General features: G+C 41.6%; 1 protein-coding gene across 1 annotated transcript in view; it reads left to right on the top strand.

The window, feature by feature from the left end:
- Positions 1 to 9,830, top strand: part of LARP4 (La ribonucleoprotein 4) — a 41,532-nt gene extending 31,702 nt beyond the window's left edge. The window contains exons 12-16 of the mRNA XM_044285073.1: positions 693 to 741; positions 2,234 to 2,392; positions 2,643 to 2,779; positions 5,682 to 5,841; positions 6,780 to 9,830. Of these exons, the coding sequence (XP_044141008.1) occupies positions 693 to 741; positions 2,234 to 2,392; positions 2,643 to 2,779; positions 5,682 to 5,841; positions 6,780 to 7,118 (844 nt within the window). The 3' untranslated portion in view covers positions 7,119 to 9,830. The remainder of the gene's footprint in view (positions 1 to 692; positions 742 to 2,233; positions 2,393 to 2,642; positions 2,780 to 5,681; positions 5,842 to 6,779) is intronic.
- Positions 9,831 to 22,014: the final 12,184 nt, after the last annotated feature.

Here is a 22,014-nt window from a genome sequence, read left to right as displayed (position 1 = left end):
ATATTGGCAGGCAGTACTGGGTGTGCTCTCATCTTTGGGCCTAGGTCCTGTCCCGCTATGCCCTAAGGTGTGTCTGTTGGGTATCCTAGACAATGATGGCTGGACTCATTATAACAAGATATTCCTGAGTGAATCTCTGTTCTTGGCCCGTAAGGTTATTGCCCTCAAATGGATGGCGGATGATTTCCCGACTTTGGGGATATGGAAAAGGTTGGTTAATCAGGTGATCCCCTTTGAGAAAGTGATATTTGTCAATAGAAAGTGTCCAGATAAGTTCCAGAAAGTGTGGGGACTGTGGTGTGACTCGCACTTAACAACCTCAATGGGGTCTGTGGTCTCAGTTGGTCCTGGACAGGATCGGTTTTGAAATTTTTTTTTCTTTTTCTGTTCTGCCCTATTCGATCTATGGTATCTCTGCTGTGTAAGCCCTGAAATGATGTACCCTCTGCGTTTGATTAATTGTGGATGTATAATCACTGTCTTTACATGTGACCAGACCTGTACTATGTTTTGGTATCCTCTATGCAATTGTACCACTGATGTGCCTTGTTACTCTTGTTTCAATAAAACGAGTTTAAAAAAAACAGCAGGCGCCATATTTAAAGTCCCAACTGCCGACCTATATGTATGTGTTCAGTATAGACACTGCTTATTACAGAAGTGATCAGATTTTTCTCTACGGTTTCTTGCAGGAGAAATATCTTCAGAGGTAGACGAAGAAGAGATGATGATCGCACTTCAGTAAGTAGTTTTTTTTGTATTGTTTTTATTCTCCCCTACACGTCTGGGAAGTCTTGATTCGGGCTAGCACTGCAAATGTAATTCTATGAACCCTGGTGAATGTGTGACCCTTTTTTTCCAGCTATTTGAAATTGTGTTGGGTTACTTTCACACTAGCGTTTTGACATTCCGTTTCGGAGTTCCGTCATGGGCTCTCAAAAGTGGTCGAAAACGGATCAGTTTTGCCCTTAATGCATTCTGAATAGAAAACGATCCGCTCAGAATGCATCAGTTTGCCTCCAATGAGTCTCTATTCCACTCTGGTGGCGGACACAAACGCTGCCTGCAGCGTTTTTCTGTCTGCATTGTGGTGGTGAGCAAGACGAATCCGTCCTGACAATCAATGGGGACGGATCAGTTTTCTGACACAATAGAAAACTGATCCGTCCCCTTTTGACTTTCAGTGGTGTTCAAGACTGATTTCTTCTTGGCTATAGAAGACCTAATACAACCGGATCCGTTCATGACGGATGCATGCGGTTGTATTGTAATGGAAGCGTTTTTGCAGATCCATGACTGATCTGTAAACACTAATGTGAAAGTAGCCTTATTCGCAATATTCCCCCTGTATGTGTAATGAAATAAATGTGCCATTGAGGAGAATGTCATAAGATCACAAATACTATTAGCCCAGCAGACCCCGGTTTGCGTTTTTTGGGCGCTTTTACACGACCGTATGTATTTTGCAGTCTATAAAACACTGATCCGCAAAAAATACAGATGACATCAGTGCTGTTTTTTTTTTAGGCGGATCCATTGTAACTGACTATTGTCTGCAAAATGGATAAGGAGAGATAGAGAGAGAGAGAGATAGAGATATATATAGATAGATATATAGATAGATATATATATATATATATATATATATATATATATATATATATATATATATATATATATATATATATATATATATATATATATATACTCTAATTTTTTTTTTTTTTTTTGTGGGACTGTGTAATGGACATACGGTTCCGGGCAGCACACGATGTGCTGTCTGCATTTTTTTTCTGCTGACCCATTGAAATAAATGGGTTCCACAGCCAATCCGCAAAAATACGGTTGTGTGAGTGAGGCCTTATTGGTATTACTTTGTTAAAAGTAATGTCTAGTTTAGACTAGAATCTCATGACTGACTTTCGTGTCTCATATCTGCTATTGTACGGCCCAGTGATGATCAAGTATCGCGCTTAGAGGGAACATGGCTGGCGTTCAGAAGCCTGAGCTGCTCTCATCACACTTTCATTCTTTCCTCATTTCTTTCTTTTTCATCTAACCTCTTTCTCATTGCTGTCCACTTTGCTCAGGCCCTGTCCGCTTGGCTTCTCAATGATCGCAAGATTATGAGATCTGAGGGCTACAATAACGTAAAGCTTATGACCGTGCGGTGGAATCAATCTTTATGTGCACACCCCTTGCAGTTTGTTGATTTTTGCATCATTTGTTTCAGCGTCCACCGACTACAATGGAAGAAATTGCACCGACACCAAAGTTTGACTTGCTGGCATCTAATTTCCCTCCATTGCCAGGAAGTGTAGTGAGCACGCCGGGGGAGCCTGTACTTGAAAGCAGGATGGCTGATGTTGTCAAAGGAATCTGCAAAGAAAAAGTGGGTCTCCAAAAACTTGTTGCGGATATTGTTTGCTCAAGTTGTCTGTAGTGTGTATTTCCTGCCCATGTTTCAACAGTGAATCCTAATGTGTGCGGATGCTCTTCATTTACCTGGCTGTGACTAGGGCTTATGTGTGCTGTATGTAATATTCTGTGAATTTTTACATGCCAGCAGAAACTAATGGAAATTTTAATTTTTCTCCCAATTGTTTATGCTTTGATCTTTAACATATTCTGTATTAATTTAGGAAAATAAGGAATTGCCTCCAAGCTTGACAAGTCCTGCTCAGGAAGAACCTGCAAAAAATCCAGTGCAGCACACGATCACAAGTTCAACACCGCATGCTACACGAGCTGTTACACCACCACCTCAACCTCAACCTAGGTGGGCACAGTTTGTATACTGTTCGAGTTTGCATAAATTGTGCAAAATAAAGTATAGGTACAAAGGTAGAAGGTATGACGACACTGATCACGCAATACTATTTTATATGAGCCTATGGCATTGGCTACATTGTTGTTGGGTGACCAATGTAGCTATAGCCTCGCATAAAATTGTATTGGTAAATCTGTCCTACCGAATAGGTAGTGTAGAGATGTTTGGACCAGTTATTGGGAATGAACGTTCCCGGCAATCTGCTCTTCTAAAGGTGCCGCAGATCACCCGATGAACTAGCAAAATGCTGATTCATCAGGTGAAACTGTCCATATGGACACCAAAATGATATATTCTTGGCAGTAGATTGTGCTGTGTAACCGGCACTCTGCTGCCCAGAAATAATGCAGCTGTGAGCGGTCCGTGGAACCACGGGCTGGATTCCTGCTGAGAGCAGGAGCGCACAGTGTCATTGGTTGCTAGGACGCCGTGCGCTCCTGCTCTTAGCAGGAATCCAGCCCGTGGTTCCACGGACCGCACACAGCCGTGTGCATTCGGCCTTATACTGTGGAGGTGAGTGCTGAATGTAAATGCAGCAAATTTCACCTCCACTAACTAGCAGGTAATTTTCTGGAAGGAACATTTCCTTCCCGAGCTGTTCCTCTGAGCGTATAACTGATCCTTTAGACTAGGAAGTCTTCAGCTGTGCCATCACTTTGGCTTTTACTGGTTGATAAATCTAGTGCATCTTTAGAATGTCTAGTCCAGGGGTGGCCAAGCTTACATACACAAGGAGCCCAAAAAAAAATACATGACCAGAAGCCACAAGCTATACAATTTCACACGAGTCACTGTATTTTTATTTTTTTGCCCTACAAGATGCACCTAGGTTTTAACAAAGGAAAATGAGATTAAAATATTTTTCATCCGATCTGAGGTCTGCTAGAAATATATTTTTTCTTATTTTTCATTAGAGAAAAAAACTAAATATATTTATCATCAGACCTCAGATCACTCTTAAATCAGATCCCCAATCCTAATCTGACCTACGATAAGATCTCCAAATCGGACCCCCAATGCTTGGATCAGGCAACACAAATCGGACTTCCTGTGTCAGACCCTCAGTGCTCAGATTGTCCCACTCAGATCAGACCCTATTGTCCAGATCAGTGTGCTCCCCCCCCCCCCCCTCCCTCCGTGCTCAGATCAGAACCTCCCATGCTAAGATTAGACCACCATGCTCAGTTCTATAATAAAAAAATAAAAATCTTCCCTCCAGGCACTGGGCTCCTACTACTCTGCAGGTCTGACACTCTCCACTGTGACCTGATGAGCACAACGTCAGGTCGTAGTGCGTGTCTCCACGTACTACGTTCGCACACTGTGCATCAGGACATAGTGAAGATTGAGTTGCAGCTGCAAAGAAGTAACAGTGCCCTATTAGGACAAGAGATCTGAGCCTGTGGTGGAGAGTGAGCCCCCTGACTGCTTCCTGGCTTCACAGCTAGAGCCTCACTTGAAGAAGCAAAGAGCCACAGGTTGGCCACCCCTGGTCATGTCTAACTTTACACTACTTATTGGTTGAATTAACTTGTAGCAAAAATGCTACATTTTTGGCATATTTTAAGCCATGCACCCTTGGTGAAAGTGTCTAAAACACTACATGAGGTATAAGGCATGTATGCCATTTGCTTGCCACATATTGCCCAATTATTTTTACCTTTTTGATTTTATATAGGAAACGGGTATATTGTATAAGGCGTTTTCCAGTCTCCTGATAACCTATCTCTCTAGGAAAGGTCATCAATATCCAGTGAATGGGGGCCCAATGCCCCAAACCCCCTTGATCAGCTGTTCCATGTAGCCTCCAGAGCTAGAAGCTCTTGAATGCAGCAGGAGGCACAACTCTGTGCTAAGTGTAGTGGAAGCCATACTGCAGTAACCCTACACAGACACTACACTTTGAACAGTGGTGGGGGGTATCCTGACTAGAGAAGGATGTGGCTGTGGGATTTTGATATGCTCTCTCTCCCAGCGTAAACATGTATGGGGGAATTGGGCTCGATTTGGCTGACGGCTACCTAAATTATAGGGCCAGCTTTCTCTTTATTGAATAACTGTTTTGTAATTGGTGGTTTCATGTACTGTTAGCCCTGTGATGATCAAGTATCGCGCTTAGAGGGTAAAGGACTTGCAGACCTAATTCTGTGTACTTTTATTATGTATTTTTCTTCTAATTCCACTCCTTTTTGTTCTTTCTCATTCTTTTATTTATGTTCAACTTTAGTTTACTTTTATATTTTTATGGCCAGAATTTCTCTGCATTGTTCTTCCAATGACTGCAAGATTATGAGATCTGAGGGCTGTGTGATATGTACTGTGGGACTTAACCTGATTTATCACCTTTTAAAGTTCTATAAAGGTTAAAGTGGTCTTCCAGGTTATAGTTGAGGGGTCAGCCACCTCCAGCACTCCAGCTGTTCGGAAACTACAACTCTCAGAATGCTGTATTCATGTTTATGGGAATTACAAGAACAGCTGGAGTGCCGAGGGTCACTGACCCTTGTTCTAGATATTGATGACCTATCCTCATCAGATGGTTTGGGGTCTAACACCTAGCGTCCCACCTGTATGCAGCAGCACCAAAACTAACAGAGAATTGAGCCGGAAAGCACAGCTTTGTTCCATATATGGTGGCCATGCTGGGTTTCTGCAGCTAGCTTGCACATAGGTGAGCCTGCTTCTGCCTCCATTCTGTGTTCTGTTCCGGCAGCTGACGGTGGGGACCCACATCAATATCTATAACCTGGAAAGCCCCTTTAATCCAAAAAGCCTACTACAGATATGAATGTGTAGACCTTCTTTAATGATTTTAATTTGTCTCCCTGTTGGTTTTAATGTTCCTCCTTAGCAACTCCGTTACTGAGAAGAAACCTGCAGAATTTTTTTGTCACAAAGATGTTGGAAGCCAGACTTCAGCAGTGCTACCCGTGTGCGCTTCTGCTGTGAAACCAACTAAGCCTGCTGCCACTGCACCCATGGGGAACGCATCTCCCGCTCAGAGTACACAGGTACTAGTTATGTGCCGATTGCTTTTACAACTGCTTGCAGTCTGTGTGCTAGTGTGCCTCCCAAGACAGGCAAAGAAGGGTGCGTCCTTATGATGGTCGTCTCCACAGCCCCTCGCCTCCTCCTCGCTGCTGCTGTATTCTGCTTTCGAGCACTGGTACCTTGTTGCACCTATGTTCTTGGGAGGAGGTTGGTCCAGATATGGCATTCTGTAATCGACTGCTTCTGCCTGGACAGTTCCAAGTCCAGTACTTTGATGAAAAATTTGGAATGCTTTGGATATCGGACTACCTTGGGGCGGCGTTCACATTTAGCAGAAGATTGGCGAGCAGCATGCGTTTTACTTCAAATTGCTGTATTTTTTAAATGTGTTTACTGACCATTTTTAAAAGTGAACTGTTCCTACTCAAACAGCCAAAAGAGCAATACAATGCACACTATTTTGATGTATTGCCCACAACGCGTGAACTGTAAAGCCGTATAGGCTGCCACCAGCGACCTCCCTGTCAAACTGTTGGATAGACACTCCGTTCCAGAGTTCTGTCTTTTCCTAATATGCAAATTAGACATATGGTGCAACAAGGGCTTAATGCGCCCAAGCTCTGCTCCTTTCTGTGGGACTTGGCCACAACAAGATCAAATGTGACCCTCATTGCACCAAAGGCCTAACTTGCATATTAAGTATTCTAGTTCGAGAACGGAGCCTCAGATCATCAAAGGAAAAACAGCATTTTAATTGGGTGAACCACAGCTATGTCTATGAACACAGTTGGATAGGAAGGTTGCTGGTTTAATCGATTTGTTAGATATATTCTAAAAGCACCAACATGTGAGGGTAGTTGTGTTAATCTATTTTGCAATATCCATGTTCTGTTTTGTCAGCCTGACTTGTACTTTTAATGCCATGTGTTCACGATTACAACCTTCTTTTTGTCTCAAGGAACCACGAAAACTAAGTTACGCTGAGGTATGTCAGAGGCCTCCCAAGGAACTTGCACCAGCTCCAGTGCAGCCACTTCGTGAGCTTCGTACTAATATAGCATCACCTGCCAAAAATGAAGAAACCTCTACTCCTCCAGAAAAAGGTTCTGAAAAGACCCATGAGAAGGTTGAAGGAAAAGTAAAAGAATCTCCTGGCCACCGAAGCAATGGGACACCCCGAGGTGGTGCTGGGAAAATCAGGGAACAGAGGCGCCAGTTTGTACGCAGGTCTTCACCTCAGGGAGCAGCAAGACGTAATGGCAAGGAGCAATATGTGCCACCAAGATCACCAAAGTAAAAACTTTGTTTAACCATGAAATCGGACTGAAATCAAAGAAAGAAAACAGACTTCCATGGAAATGGTCATCGTTTATGTTAACTTTGTACAAAGTGGGCCTAATGGAACCAAGCTTTCATCTCGGATTAGTATTTGAGGTGGTAGCGTGGTTCAGATACGACTTAAAAAAGAAAATAACCTATAAAATATAGGAATTTTTTGTATATTTTTTTTTTTTGGGGGGGGGGGGGGGCGGGGAGGGGATCAGATCTGTGGGTTTTTTTTGTTTTTTTTGGTATATGTTGCAGAAGTTACCTGCTCTATCATTTTTTCAGGGTTGTCATAAACCTAGAAGACTTGGTTGAAGAGGGGAAAAGAAAATATTTTTGAGAAATAGATCTGTTAAAAAAAGTAAACAAAAAAATAGAAATTTAAAATTAATTTTTTTAATCTATTTAAGGCTTTGCTGGTAGTATGTGTATGCCATTTTGGCCTTGAAGTGGAAAAAAAAAGGTGCAGTGTGTGGTCAGTGTGTTATGTAACTGTGGCCAGATGCTGTTTTGTCACAGATTATAAAACTGAATGTACAGCTATCCTGTCTATTAGCTCGAAATTTAGTTTGTCTTTTGACCTTACTAAAGTTTCTTTTGAAGCTGTTTACCTGTCAAGCCACAATTTTTTGGAAGATAACAGAAGCTTAGCTATAGCAATGGCATGTGTGTCTGTAATCCCGAGTTCTCTCATACGTGCTATTTTTTTCTCCGTCTCGAGCATGGTTTTCACATTAGCGGTGTTAATCCGTGTATCCATGCAGTGTATATGTATGTTGTCTTTAAGAAAGGGCTATGCATAACCGATATGATCTCACCTACTTTTCACTGGGCTTATTGTTCTTTATCTGTGACAAGCCTGTGGGGTCTTTTTTTCATAGATTTCTAGTAAACTGATGCAATCTCTCCCACCAACATTTGTAAAAAAAAAACTAAAAATCCATACATTGAGATTTATTTTTTCTCCTTCATCCTTGTAGCCTTCGTGAAATTGGTGACTACAGTCATAATAGAAGGCATCAGAACTGAACTAGTTTTCTATTGAAATTTTTGGTTTCGCTTCATTATTCAAACTTGTACAAATCTGTCTAAAGCTTGTTATACTCGTTATACTCCTCTGTATAAAATTAGTCAGGTTTGTGTTTTTTTTTTTTGTTTTTTTTTCTTCAAATCAATAACTTTTTCAAAACTTTAAATCCTATCTCGATTGCACCATTCACTGCTATTTTTGTATGGCCCGGCCTCTTTCTGTGCGAGGTCTGCACGTCGACTGAAATTGACTTGGGAGCACTCGTATTGTGCTAGTTACAAAGAAGCGACGGGACCCGTTTTCTCATTAATCACTGGAATGGGTCCCATCTTAGCCTTTTATCTCGTTCTAGTCTAAATCTGGAAATGTGAATGCAGTGCATTTAATCCTATTCTTGTGGAAATAGGACACGAGTATTTCTTAATTGTACTATATTATAATTTTTTTTTTCTAGATGTAAAATAAATTATCATTGATTGTGACTTGCAGAAATCTTATTATGCAAGTTGATTTAATATGTGAAATTGAAAGGATGGCTCTGTGTTGTGTATAGCATATTATAATTTTTTTCCTTCAGACTTCTAGCTCCTGTACAGAAATGCCGATAAAGGTGTGGAAATGTTGGCTTTCAGTAGAAGTGCTACATAAGGCTCTGATCTCCATAACAAAGTATTTATTTTAATTTTTTGCGCAAGATATTTTGCTGGCCTTTTTTGTTTGTGTGAACTGGGGCTATCAAAGTATAACTAGGGCTGTAAAAGTATCTAGGTTATGAACTAGAAATGCAGTATGTTGCATGACAAACGTGCAGCCTTTGCGGCTGGCTACTAACTCAAGCATATCCTCACATTCGTACTCTGAAAATCTGATTATGACTTAAGCCATTAACAATCCAATACTGTATTTTGATTGTCCCTTTTTAATCAGTATCTGATATACTTGCCTGTAGCTACCTTTGGCTTATTTCTTAGCATACAATGTTATTACCTAGTCTCATTAGTGAGCATGTTCCCAAAAAGTACAGGGTGTTTTTTTGTATTTTGAAGATTTATTTTTTATTTTATTTTTTTTTGCTTTAAGAATTGCCTTTATTCAAAGTAATGATCCTACCACTATTAATACACTATTAGACTGCAAACTGCATAACATTGTATAATATCTAAAATGGTGTAATATAGAACATTCCTTCTCTAACTAGATATGCTGGCAGTAGTTTGTGACTTACGATCTGCTTAAAGTGAAATGACGTGCAAACTGTATCGCTTCAGATACCCAGAAACACCTTTTTGGCGAGTGTGATAAATCCGTGATTTTTAATTATTTTTTTGAGCTGTCCATGGAAACTGCACTAGTGTAGAGTAGTTGCTTTTTGGTTTTATTCCTTTTTTATTATACTTCTTTTTTTTTTTTTTTTTTTTCAGTTTCTTTTGAGTTTTATTCTGAATATTTACACAGGTGTGTTTCCTCCATAATGCAACTTTTTTTTCTTTCTGTATATTGTGTTGTCAGGGAGTCCTTTTACTGTGGTACCATGTCTTCAACTTTTTGTGTTTTGACGATCAAGGAAGAGTTTGTCTTGAATCTGGAACATTTGAATCTTTTTTTTTTTTTTTTTTTTTTTTTTTTTTGTCCCGTAAAAGTCACCTTCTGGCACTTATAAATCTGCTTGTTACAAAAACTAAATTGTACCAGAAATCTATCTTTTAAGCTGAACTGTGAGAAAATGTATCTACATCCTTTTACCTGGTGATTATAACTTGCCTTGGCATTTTCAGTCATGGGTCTTTTTAGTCCAAATAAAACATACTCCCCACCCCCAATTGTTCCAGTTTATTGTCCTAATTCAACATTGTAAAGTAGGGTTCATGCTTTAAATGTATGTGTGTTTGTATTCTATTCTGGACATTGCCAAGGTGCTACGAAATATTGAAATACCAGATTTAGAAGAATAAAGCTGATTCAAAGGGTAAAGTCTGATATATAATTTCCTTCAAGCTGTCAACTTTTTATGATATTTCAAAGTGGATTTCATAAAACAAACCTAAACACATTGGGCGAGATTTATGAAACTGACCAAGAAAAACCTCTTGCCCATAGCAATCAACTTCCGCACAGCTTTCATGTTGTATTCTGCTCTTGGAAAACTAAAGCAGGGCTGTAATTGGATGCTATGGCCAACAAAAATGAATTTGTCTTCAACATACGGTATTTATCAAAAATCTGCCCGTAGGATAACTTGTATTTTTGAAGTTCTCCACCTAAATGTACTTCCAATAACCATGCCTTTCTTGATCTTGCCACTGTAGTGAATCTGCCTCTACCACTTTTTATTTATTTATTTTTTCTCCTTTACTGGCTGTATAGTACCTTTTTAAAGATGGGCACACCATTGGATGAGGAGATTTACACCACACATTAGGCCCAGGCTGTACTGCGACCTTTTGTAGTAGAATAGATTGATTTGAACGGAGTGACCACTGCAGTCTACAAGACTGTATAGACCTCATGCATTCCTTTGGACTGTTGGATAATTAAAATCAGTAGCCTTACAAAAAGTTGTGTTGTAGCCCCAGCCACTAGATTTGCATATATTTGGTCATAAGGGCTTATTTTAAACCGAATCTGTGGGCAGTTTTATGGTGTCCTAACTAAGGGTAACATAAACTAGTGACAAGTCTCCTTAGCAAAATGCTGGGTCACTTTCTTTGCTAAAATCTTGTGTTCAACAGCTCCAGTGCATTCCGATGAGTCCTGACTAGGCTTCTGATTTTCTTTGCCCCCTGCTGCTGATTCGGTTGAAAAAAAAAAAAGAATTTCGGGGTCAGAGAAAGCCAGAAGCTCATGAATATCAGGACTCATTGGTATGCGCTGAAGCTGTTAGAACCTAGCAGCATAAAACTGGTGACAGATTCACTTGGGCCCCTTTCACACGGGTGAGATTTTCATGCGGGTGCAATGCGTGAGGTGAACGCATTGCACCCGGACTGAATCCGGACCTATTCATTTCTATGGGGCTGTGCACATGAGCGGTGAATTTCACACATCACATGTGCGTTGTGTGAAAATCGCAGCATGCTCTATATTGTGCGTTTATCACATAACTCAGGCCCCATAGAAATTAATGGGGCTGCGTGAAAATCGCAAGCAAGTGCGGATGCGGTGCGATTTTCACGCACTGTTGCTAGGAGACTATTGGGATGAGGACCCGATCATTATTATTTTCCCTTATAACACGGTTATAAGGGTAAATGGCATTCTGAATACAGAATGCATAGTACAATAGGGCTGGAGGGGTTAAAAAATAAAATAAAAAAAATTAACTCTCCTTAATCCACTTGATCGCACAGCCCGGCTTCTCTTCTGTTCACAGGAATAGGACCTGTGATGACATCACTGTGCTCATCACATGATCCATCACTATGGTAAAAGATCATGTGATGGACCATGTGCTGAGCGCAGTGACATCACAGGTCCTATTCCTGTGAACAGCAAAGACAGAAGAGAAGCCTGGCTGCGCGATCAAGTGTATAGAGGAGAGATATAATAAAAAATTTAATATATCTCCTCTATACACTTGAGGATATACCGATATACAGTATGCGGATATACCGATATACAGAACACCTAACCCGTACTTCTGTGAAGATGTTCGGGTACCAAACATGGCAATTTTTCTCACGCGCGTGCAAAACGCATTACAATGTTTTGCACTCGCGCGGAAAAATCCTGCATTTTCCCACAACGCACCAGCATCTTATCCGGGCAAAAAAAACATGATACCCGTGTGAAAGATGCCTTGAAAGCTTAATTCTGATCAAACTGAGAATTTTAATTTAAGGGAAGCTGTCAGAAAAGAAAATGCAGTGTAAGGGCTCGTTCACACGACGTGCTTTTTTTTTTTTTTTTTTTTTTTTTTTTTTTTTTTGTGGTCCAAAAATTGTGGATCCGCAAAACACGGATGGCGCCCATGTGCCTTCCGCAGTTTACGGAACAGGAGGCCTATTATAGAAATTCCTATTCTTCTTTATAACGGGCATGAATAAGAGACTCATAATTTTTACGGAGCAACGGATGCGGACAGCACACAGTGCTGTCTGCATCTTTTGCGGACCCATTGAAATGAATGGTTCCGTATGCGGAACGCAGAAAACGACCCGTATACAGAACGCAAAATACATTGGTGTGAACGAGCCCTAATCTTTAGTCATGTTATAGAGCAGAAGGAGCCGAGCAGACCGATATATGGTTTTATAGTAAAAAAAAACCTCTGTATGAACCTAATCGCAATTTGTGAGATTAAACAAGCATGTAAACGAGAACCTGTCACAAAGAAAATGCAGTGCAGTCTGTAGACAGCATGTAGGAAAAGATTCTGTAAAATTAGGGTTTTGAGGGTTTTTCCTGATGACCTATCCGATCAGTGGGGGTCTGACACACAGGACCTCCTTTGATCAGCTGTTTGTGAAGGCTGCCTTCTCACAGCTCACGAAGCAGAGCATTACATTGTATAGCAGCTGTGCTTGGTACCATGCTTGGCCCCATTCACTTGAATGGGGCTAACCTGCTCCTAGGCCTCATGAATGATGCACATGACGTCACTGGCCTATGGAAAAGCAGAGAGCCGCACCGCTGCTTTCTTGAACAGCTGATCAGCGGGTGTCCCAGGTGTCAGACTCCTACCAATCAGATACTGAAGCCCTATTCATTGGTAAAAAACAAACAAACTGAAAAACCCTTTAAATCTGTGCTCGTTGTGTGCTTAGGAGTCATGTGGGCAGTCCAAACTAGTAGTTGACAACTAACTTTGTATACAGTCATGAAGAGGTAGTTGTCAATAGCTGATCTGGGCCACCCACATGACGCCTAAGCCCAGAATGATCAGATATTTTAGATTATTGAATCTTTTACTGTCAAACTATATCTGCTCAGCTCCTTCTGATCTATAACATGCTGCCTACAGACTGTACTGCATTTCCATGGTGACGGGTTCCATTTGAATGTTTGTTTGAGCTCTCAGAAATGCTGAGGCTGAGGCTAGAGAACAAGCCCAGATCCAAGAAAAGTCATCCAGCACTTAGAACTTTAAACACTTTTGAGGATCATTTATAAATCTGGCTGTGCTTGTACACTATAGAAAAAAATGGCCACCACTGCTGGATTACAGGGTGGTTGTAACCATGGAAACAAGCAATGTAATATAAAAATGAACCAAGCCAGCAAAGGAAGCAATATGGACAATTGCAATACATTAGTAAGTGGCTTGTATTAACCACCTCAACCCCCCCTAGCTGAAACACCCTTAATGACCAGGCCACTTTTTACACTTCTGCACTACACTACTTTCACAGTTTATTGCTCGGTCATGCAACTTACCACCCAAATGAATTTTACCTCCTTTTCTTCTCACTAATAGAGCTTTCATTTGGTGGTATTTCATTGCTGCTGACATTTTTACTTTTTTTGTTATTAATCGAAATTTAATGTGGTTTTTTTTGAAAAAAGGACATTTTTCACTTTCAGTTGTAAAATTTTGCAAAAAAAAAACCACAACCATATAAATTTTTCTCAATTTATTGTTCTACGTGTCTTTGATAAAATGCTCCATTCAGACGTCCGTATGTGTTTTGTGAATCCGATCCATGTATCCGTAAAAATCATACGGACGTCTGAATGGAGCCTTACAGGGGGGGGGGTGATCAGGGAGTCTATATGGGTGATCACCCCCCTGTAAGGCTCCATTCAGATGTCTGTATGTGTTTTGCGGATTCGATCCATGGATCCGTAAAAATCATACAGACGTCTGAATGGAGCCTTATAGGGGGGGTGATCAGGGGTTAATAAGTGACTGGGGGTAGTATGTAGTGTAGTGGTGTTTGGTGCTACTTTACACAGCTACCTGTGTCCTCTGATGGTCTATCCAAACAAAATGGACCACCAGAGGACCAGGTAGCAGGTATATTAGACGCTGTTATCAAAACAGCGTCTAATATACCTGTTAAGGGTTAAAAAAAAAAAAAAAAATCACATCTCCAGCCTGCCAGCGAATGATCGCCGCTGGCAGGCTGGAGATCCACTCGCTTACCTTCCGATCCTGTGAATGCGCGCGTTCGCAGGAAATCTCGCGAGATGACTCATATATGCGTGACTGTGCAGTGCTGCCGCCTCCGGACCGCGATCCTGCGTTAGGCAGTCCGGAGGCGGTTAAAGGATAATTGTCACACTTAGACCCTAATTTCAATTTTCATATATGTAGTTACTAATAACATGATATTCCAGAATCAGTTACTATTAGACTGACTTACCCCATATTTAATAAGATTCAGCCCTTAGCAACCAGTCTGCATAAAACAGCAATTTCACTATTCAGTTAAGATGGCCGCCACTGCCCTCCCCCTGAGGCTAATCCCGCCTGCCCTCACTAGCCAGTAACAATAGCCCCCCCCAAAAGTGTCAGTAACCACAGCCCTCCCCTCTAAAGGGTTAATCTCCTGCAGCACAAAGGGGTCCTCTTACCACATGTTGTTCTCATGTATACACTGAGCAGATGGCAGAGCTCCCTTCCCTGGTCTGCGCTGCTTCGACTCTGCATTGTCCCAGTCTGCTGAGTGAGGGCGCGTCTGCCAAGCGCAGGGACAGGGAGAAGTGCACACAGCCCAGGCACTGTTATCAGCTGCTGGGGAGGACCTGGCTTTAATCATTTACTTAAAGTCCCTGGCTGTCAGTAATCTGACCTTGCAGGCTGCGTGCTTCTGCGTCCTCCGTCCTTCAACACATAGACGGACAATGCCTAGCAACCTGATTTTAAGCAGAGGTAAAAGTAGGCAGTACAGGGAACAAAACTGTGGAATTAAGGGGTAATTGAATACACAGTGAAAAGTTGAAACAGGGCCACCAAGGTGATATTAATCACCACAATCCAATACTCCCAAAAAAAAAAAAAAAAAATGACAGTTATACTTTAACTTTCTCTTCATGATTAATGCCACTTTCTGAAGTGAGACAGTTGACCGGGAGCGTTCTTAACCACTTCAGCCCCGCTAGGTGAAACCCCCTTCATGACCAGGCCACTTTTTACACTTCGGCACTACACTACTTTCACCGTTTATCGCTCGGTCATGCAACTTACCACCCAAATGAATTTTACCTCCTTTTCTTCTCACTAATGGAGCTTTCATTTGGTGGTATTTTATTGCTGCTGACATTTTTACTTTTTTTGTTATTAATCAAAATGTAACAATTTTTTTGCAAAAAAATGACATTTTTCACTTTCAGCTGTGAAATTTTGCAAAAAAAACGACATCCATATATAAATTTTTCGCTAAATTTATAGTTCTAAATGTCTGATAAAAAAAAAAATGTTTGGGCAAAAAAAAAATGGTTTGGGTAAAAGTTATAGCATTTACAAACTATGGTACAAAAATGTGAATTTCCGCTTTTTGAAACGGCTCTGATTTTCTGAGCACCTGTCATGTTTCCTGAGGTTCTACAATGCCCAAACAGTAGAAAAACCCCACAAATGACCCCATTTCGGAAAGTAGACACCCTAAGGTATTCGCTGATGGGCATAGTGAGTTCATAGAACTTTTTTTATTTTTTGTCACAAGTTAGCGGAAAATGATGATTTTTTTATTTTTTTTTTTCTTACAAAGTCTCATATTCCACTAACTTGCGACAAAAAATAAAAAATTCTAGGAACTCACCATGCCCCTCACAGAATACCTTGGGGTGTCTTCTTTCCAAAATGGGGTCACTTGTGGCGTAGTTATACTGCCCTGGCAATTTAGGGGCCCAAATGTGTAAGAAGTACCTTGAAATCAAAATGTGTAAAAAATGGCCTGCGAAATCTGAAAGGTGCACTTTGGAATATGTGCCCCTTTGCCCACCTTGGCTGCAAAAAAGTGTCACACATCTGGTATCGCCGTACTCAGGAGAAGTTGGGGAATGTGTTTTGGGGGGTCATTTTACAGTTGGGAAAAAAAATTGTAGAATTGGATAAGGAAAATAAACGTATTAATGCAAGACTAACTGATATGGAGGACAGGGCACGACGTAACAATCTGAGAATAGTCGGCCTCCCTGAGGGGGTAGAGGGGGGCAACCCCGTGGCGTTTATTCAAAAATGGTTAATTGAAATGCTTGGTTCTGGTGGAGATACTCCCGCACTATGTGTGGAGAGAGCCCATAGAATCCCTGTAAAAAAGATGCCGCCGGGTAGCCCCCCCCCGAGCCATCCTAATTAGGATACTCTCCTCTAGTGATAGAGACTGGGTGCTCCGACGGAAGAGAGATCTAGCTGACACTACACTTGACGGACATTCGATACAGATATACCCCGACTTTTCTAGGGACACCCAAAGCAAGCGTAGGGAATATTTTGACATTAAGAAAAGATTACGTGAGGGGAATATTAAATATTCAATGCTTTACCCCGCTAAGTTAAGAGTGGTGTATAGAGACACCGTAATGTTTTTTCACTCCCCCAGAGAAACCGTTGAATGGCTTGACTCTGTCAGGGTTTAGACGCCGGACCTCGGTTGATGTGGCAGCAACGCCCCTCAACCTAGGGGTGGGGTAATAGCGGTGGGCGGCCCATGGACGGATGGGCGAAATGTAAGAGGTTGACAACGATGCTTCGCATCAGTGAACCAGTAAGGGGGTTGATGGGGGGTGGGTATCAATGGGTGTGGGTGGATAATGGGTGGGGGGGGACCCCGGCTTGGTTGCGGCTGCCTTTGGGGGGTGACGGACGCCTCCTCCATAATTCATGATGACTAGTAATAGAGTCATGATATGGAATGTGCGTGGACTGGCTGATAGAATGAAAAGGGTAGTGGTCTTTGATTTAATTACTCGACACCTCCCCGCAATAGTTGCTCTATTAGAAACGCATGCCACACCGAATATCCCTGAGTATTTAATAAAGAGATGGGCTGGACATCAATTTCACTCTGGTCTCTCGGCATATTCCCGAGGGATCAGTGTGTATATACACCATAGCATCGACTTTATCCTGCTAGACCAGTCGATTGATAGAGATGGGAGATATATCTTCCTCTTCGCCCAATGGAATGGTAGTAGGTGCGTCCTTGCTTTCTTGTATATTCCCCCACCGTTCACAATGACAGTTTTAAAGCAGCTGGCACTCTTTATACATAATAGAGAGCGCTCTCCGATATTAATATGTGGTGACTTTAACTGCGTGCTCGACCCGGCGCTGGATAGATTTTCAACCGCCCGGAAAAGTGCGCAGGATAAACATGTTCTACTTCGCGGGTTCTGTGAGGAGATGGGTTTAACCGACGTCTGGCGATGGCTTTACGGCAACAAACAGGTGTTCTCCTGCTTTAGCAAAGCGTATAGCGCTATGTCTAGGATCGATATGGCCTTGGCCAATGAGCAGATGCTTGAATCTATCTCAAAAATGACATACGAGACCCATGGCATATCCGACCATTCACCGATCTTACTGGTGATGAAGACCGGACAAAAAACCGGGATCAGCAGATCGTTCAGATTGAACGAACACTGGCTAACTATATTAAATGATTCCGCTGGGATAGATAAAGAACTCTCACAATTTTGGCAAGAGAATATCGGTACAGCTCACATCCATTTTGTTTGGGATGCCATGAAGGCATTTATGCGTGGGCTGTATTTTTCTAGAATAAAAACGAAAAAAAATGATTTCTCTGCCGAACAAAAAAAGCTGGAGGCAAATATTGCATATCTGGAGGGCTGTATCCGAGTACGAAATGATATGAATACGCGTACTAAGCTAAAATCTGCCAAAGATCATTACATTACCTTTATGAAGGAAAAAGCACAGAATCAACTATTTTTCATGGGCTATAAAGATTTCTGCGAGGCGGGTACCCCGAGTAAGCTATTGGTTTCTATTATAGCAAATCAAAAACCCCCCCAAAGAATTAGACAGATACTGACGGGGGATGGGCGTAGATTGGAAAGAGGAATGGAGATGGTAGCAGAGTTTTTTAATCACTTTGATAATTTATATCGATCTGAGGCGGTAGATATAGTGACCGAAATAGATGCCTTCTTGGAACAAGTCAGGATCCCGGCGCTCTCGGTCTCCGATTCCGCCTCTTTGTGTGCCCCCATCTTATTGGAGGAATTACAAACGGCCCTGCAGGGGACTCGGGGTTCTTCTGCGCCGGGTCCGGATGGACTTCCATTTGGCATCTATAAGCTCCATGCGGAGATACTCTTGCCCGGACTGTTGCTTGTTCTAAATGAGTCTAGTAAACGCGGAAAGCTGCCCCCGTCTCTGGCCGAAGCAACGGTTACATTGATCCTTAAAAAGGGGAAACTGGGAAATAAAGTTGAGGACTATCGCCCAATATCACTGCTCAATGCAGATTATAAAATAATTGCAAAAGTCCTTTCCAATCGCTTAAAAAAAGTAATAGCGCGCCTGATACATGTGGACCAGACAGGGTTCATTCCTGGGCGACAGATACAGACCAATATACGGCGGACCTTTCTTAATATCCAGATTGGCGGAGGGGAGGACCGCTCGATACTATCATTGGACGCCGCTAAAGCGTTCGATCGTGTCGAGTGGCCCTTCCTCTGGCGTGTTATGTATAGGATGAATCTGGGCCAGGAATTTATTGGATGGGTTAAACTGCTATATAGTGAAACAACTGCTAGAATTAAAGTCAATGAGGTGCTTACCCCTGCTGTTTCCCTAAAGCGGGGAACACGTCAGGGCTGCCCCCTTTCTCCTCTCCTCTTCGCAATCTTTATGGAACCCCTTGCCTGCAGGATACGGACTGAACCTGGCATATCCGGCTTCGGGGGGAGAGGGACAGACGATAAGATTTGCTTATATGCAGATGACGTCTTACTCTACCTGAATGACGGTTGGAGAAGCGTCCCCAATGTTATGCGGATAACAGAGGAATTCGGCAGAATTGCTGGGTATGAGATAAACTGGTCTAAGTCTGTACTCTTCCCCCTGAACCGGATGCCCCCCCCTAACGATCTTAGGATCAGAATTATTCCCCCGACAGATCATTTAGATTATCTCGGGATAAAAATCAGCAATAATATCAGGGAATATAATCAGTTAAATATTTCCCCTTTAGTGGGGAGAATAAAAGACAAAATAAGAGTGTGGCAGAAACTCCCACTTTCGCAGATCAATAGGATTGCGTTGATTAAAATGGTTTTGTTACCCTGGATATTGTATACGGTCAGCTCCTGCCCCACTTGGATTGAGGATAGCGTCTTCAATCTGATTGACCGTTTGATAAATGATCTGATATGGGGCAGAAAAAGGGTCCGCATCAAACTACAATACCTGCGAATGGCCGTAAGTAACGGGGGCCTAGGCCTGCCCCATTTTCAAATCTATTATCTCTGTGCACAATTACAATGGTGCGTCAATGTCGGGGATGGTGTATTAATATCACATATCCTAGGTCAACGCCCACTACACTCCAATAACATTTTTAGTATATTGGAATCCGGAATGTTTCAACGTACAGATTACTTTTGCCCCATCGGAGCCGCGCTACAGAAAGTTTGGAATAAAATTAAGATATTGATCCATGCCCCTCAAATTCTGGATTTCTCCCCCTTATGGGACAACCCTGCCCTAACTGAATTTTTGACACTTAACGAAAACGAATTCTGGACTCGAAAAGGTATTTCATTATTTTCACATATATACACAAAAGGGAATAGTAAATCAATACGGGAATTGATAAAACAAGCACCAATAACTGCACTAGAGCACTATAGATATTGTCAACTACAACATGCACTATCATACACTCTCAAAAAAACACCCTTGATAAAAGTTACTCCGGGGTTCTTATCCTTTTGTTATAACATAGTAGGGAATAAAGTTAAGATTTCACTAATATATAGGAGATTCATCGAGGAAATAAGCACTATCACTAAATTTAAAAGTGTGGATAAATGGAAGACAGATATTGGGGAATGTAACCCCTCACAATGGCAGGAAATATATCAAAATATAAAGAAGGCCTCTCTTTCACGACAACACCGATTGATACAATTCAAAATAATACATCGCTTATATGTTACTCCGAGCCTGTTGACTAAAATGTACACTAACAAGGGTCAAGAATTTAGCTGCCTTAAATGTTCTTGTGTAGCCGCAGGGCTTGTACATATGCTGTGGGACTGTCCAGCTATTAGGACTTTCTGGGGCTGCATATTTCAGACAATGGTGGCAAACAGCAGGAACAGTCCTCCCATGACTATTCAAGTAGCAGTTCTTGGATTGCTTCCTCCTGAGTATAAAAACAAAACCACTAAAAATGAACAGGTATACTGGTTAAAGGGGTTTCTTTTGGCCAAAGTGATAATCTTGAGACAGTGGGTGAAAGATAGACCCCCAACAATCAATGATTGGCAAAGTTTAATGACGCGAATAACACATTTTGAGGGCATGAAACGACGTGGATTAAACGACGCTACCGGAATGGGCCCATAGAGAAGGGAAATAGCCAGCCGTAATACCCCAGAGCAGAATTGATGGCTAGTAACTGGGGAGACCACTGATATACCCCAACAAACCATTATATATTCCTAGATAAACTCTATCAACACAGCCCACGCCAGAATACGTGTGAAATTGTAAAGGCTCTAATGAAAATCCTTATGAGGGGGGCAGGAATACTCCGCCGCCCCTCGCGGCGGCCGCACCAAGCCGGGTGGAAACGGGTGGGGGGTGAGGGGGCGGGGCGGAGGGGGGTTGGGTTTATGGTTTTTTTTTTTTTATTCTTGTGTGTTTTTTTTTTGGGTTGTGGATCCCATGCCTATGTACTGGTATTAGAGCTGACTCCTCTGGTCACAGATTGTTTTGTTGTATGTGTCCGATATATGGCATGGAGACGATACACTGTCTAATGTGCGCTATTATAGTATATCTGATTGGAAATTTGCTTTTATATTGTCTGTAAAATAAAAATACAAATAAAAAAAAAAAAAAAAAAAACTTTCTCTTCATGATTAATGCCACTTTCTGAAGTGAGACAGTTGACCGGGAGCGTTCTTAACCACTTCAGCCCCGCTAGGTGAAACCCCCTTCATGACCAGGCCACTTTTTACACTTCGGCACTACACTACTTTCACCGTTTATCGCTCGGTCATGCAACTTACCACCCAAATGAATTTTACCTCCTTTTCTTCTCACTAATGGAGCTTTCATTTGGTGGTATTTTATTGCTGCTGACATTTTTACTTTTTTTGTTATTAATCAAAATGTAACAATTTTTTTGCAAAAAAATGACATTTTTCACTTTCAGCTGTGAAATTTTGCAAAAAAAACGACATCCATATATAAATTTTTCGCTAAATTTATAGTTCTAAATGTCTGATAAAAAAAAAATGTTTGGGCAAAAAAAAAATGGTTTGGGTAAAAGTTATAGCATTTACAAACTATGGTACAAAAATGTGAATTTCCGCTTTTTGAAACGGCTCTGATTTTCTGAGCACCTGTCATGTTTCCTGAGGTTCTACAATGCCCAAACAGTAGAAAAACCCCACAAATGACCCCATTTCGGAAAGTAGACACCCTAAGGTATTCGCTGATGGGCATAGTGAGTTCATAGAACTTTTTTTATTTTTTGTCACAAGTTAGCGGAAAATGATGATTTTTTTATTTTTTTTTTTCTTACAAAGTCTCATATTCCACTAACTTGCGACAAAAAATAAAAAATTCTAGGAACTCACCATGCCCCTCACAGAATACCTTGGGGTGTCTTCTTTCCAAAATGGGGTCACTTGTGGCGTAGTTATACTGCCCTGGCAATTTAGGGGCCCAAATGTGTAAGAAGTACCT

The sequence above is a fragment of the Bufo gargarizans genome, chromosome 3 (genome assembly GCF_014858855.1).
Source record: "Bufo gargarizans isolate SCDJY-AF-19 chromosome 3, ASM1485885v1, whole genome shotgun sequence".
NCBI lineage: Eukaryota > Metazoa > Chordata > Amphibia > Anura > Bufonidae > Bufo > Bufo gargarizans.
The sequence above is the reverse complement of the archived record's forward strand: the minus strand, read 5'-3'. Positions and strand labels throughout refer to the sequence as shown.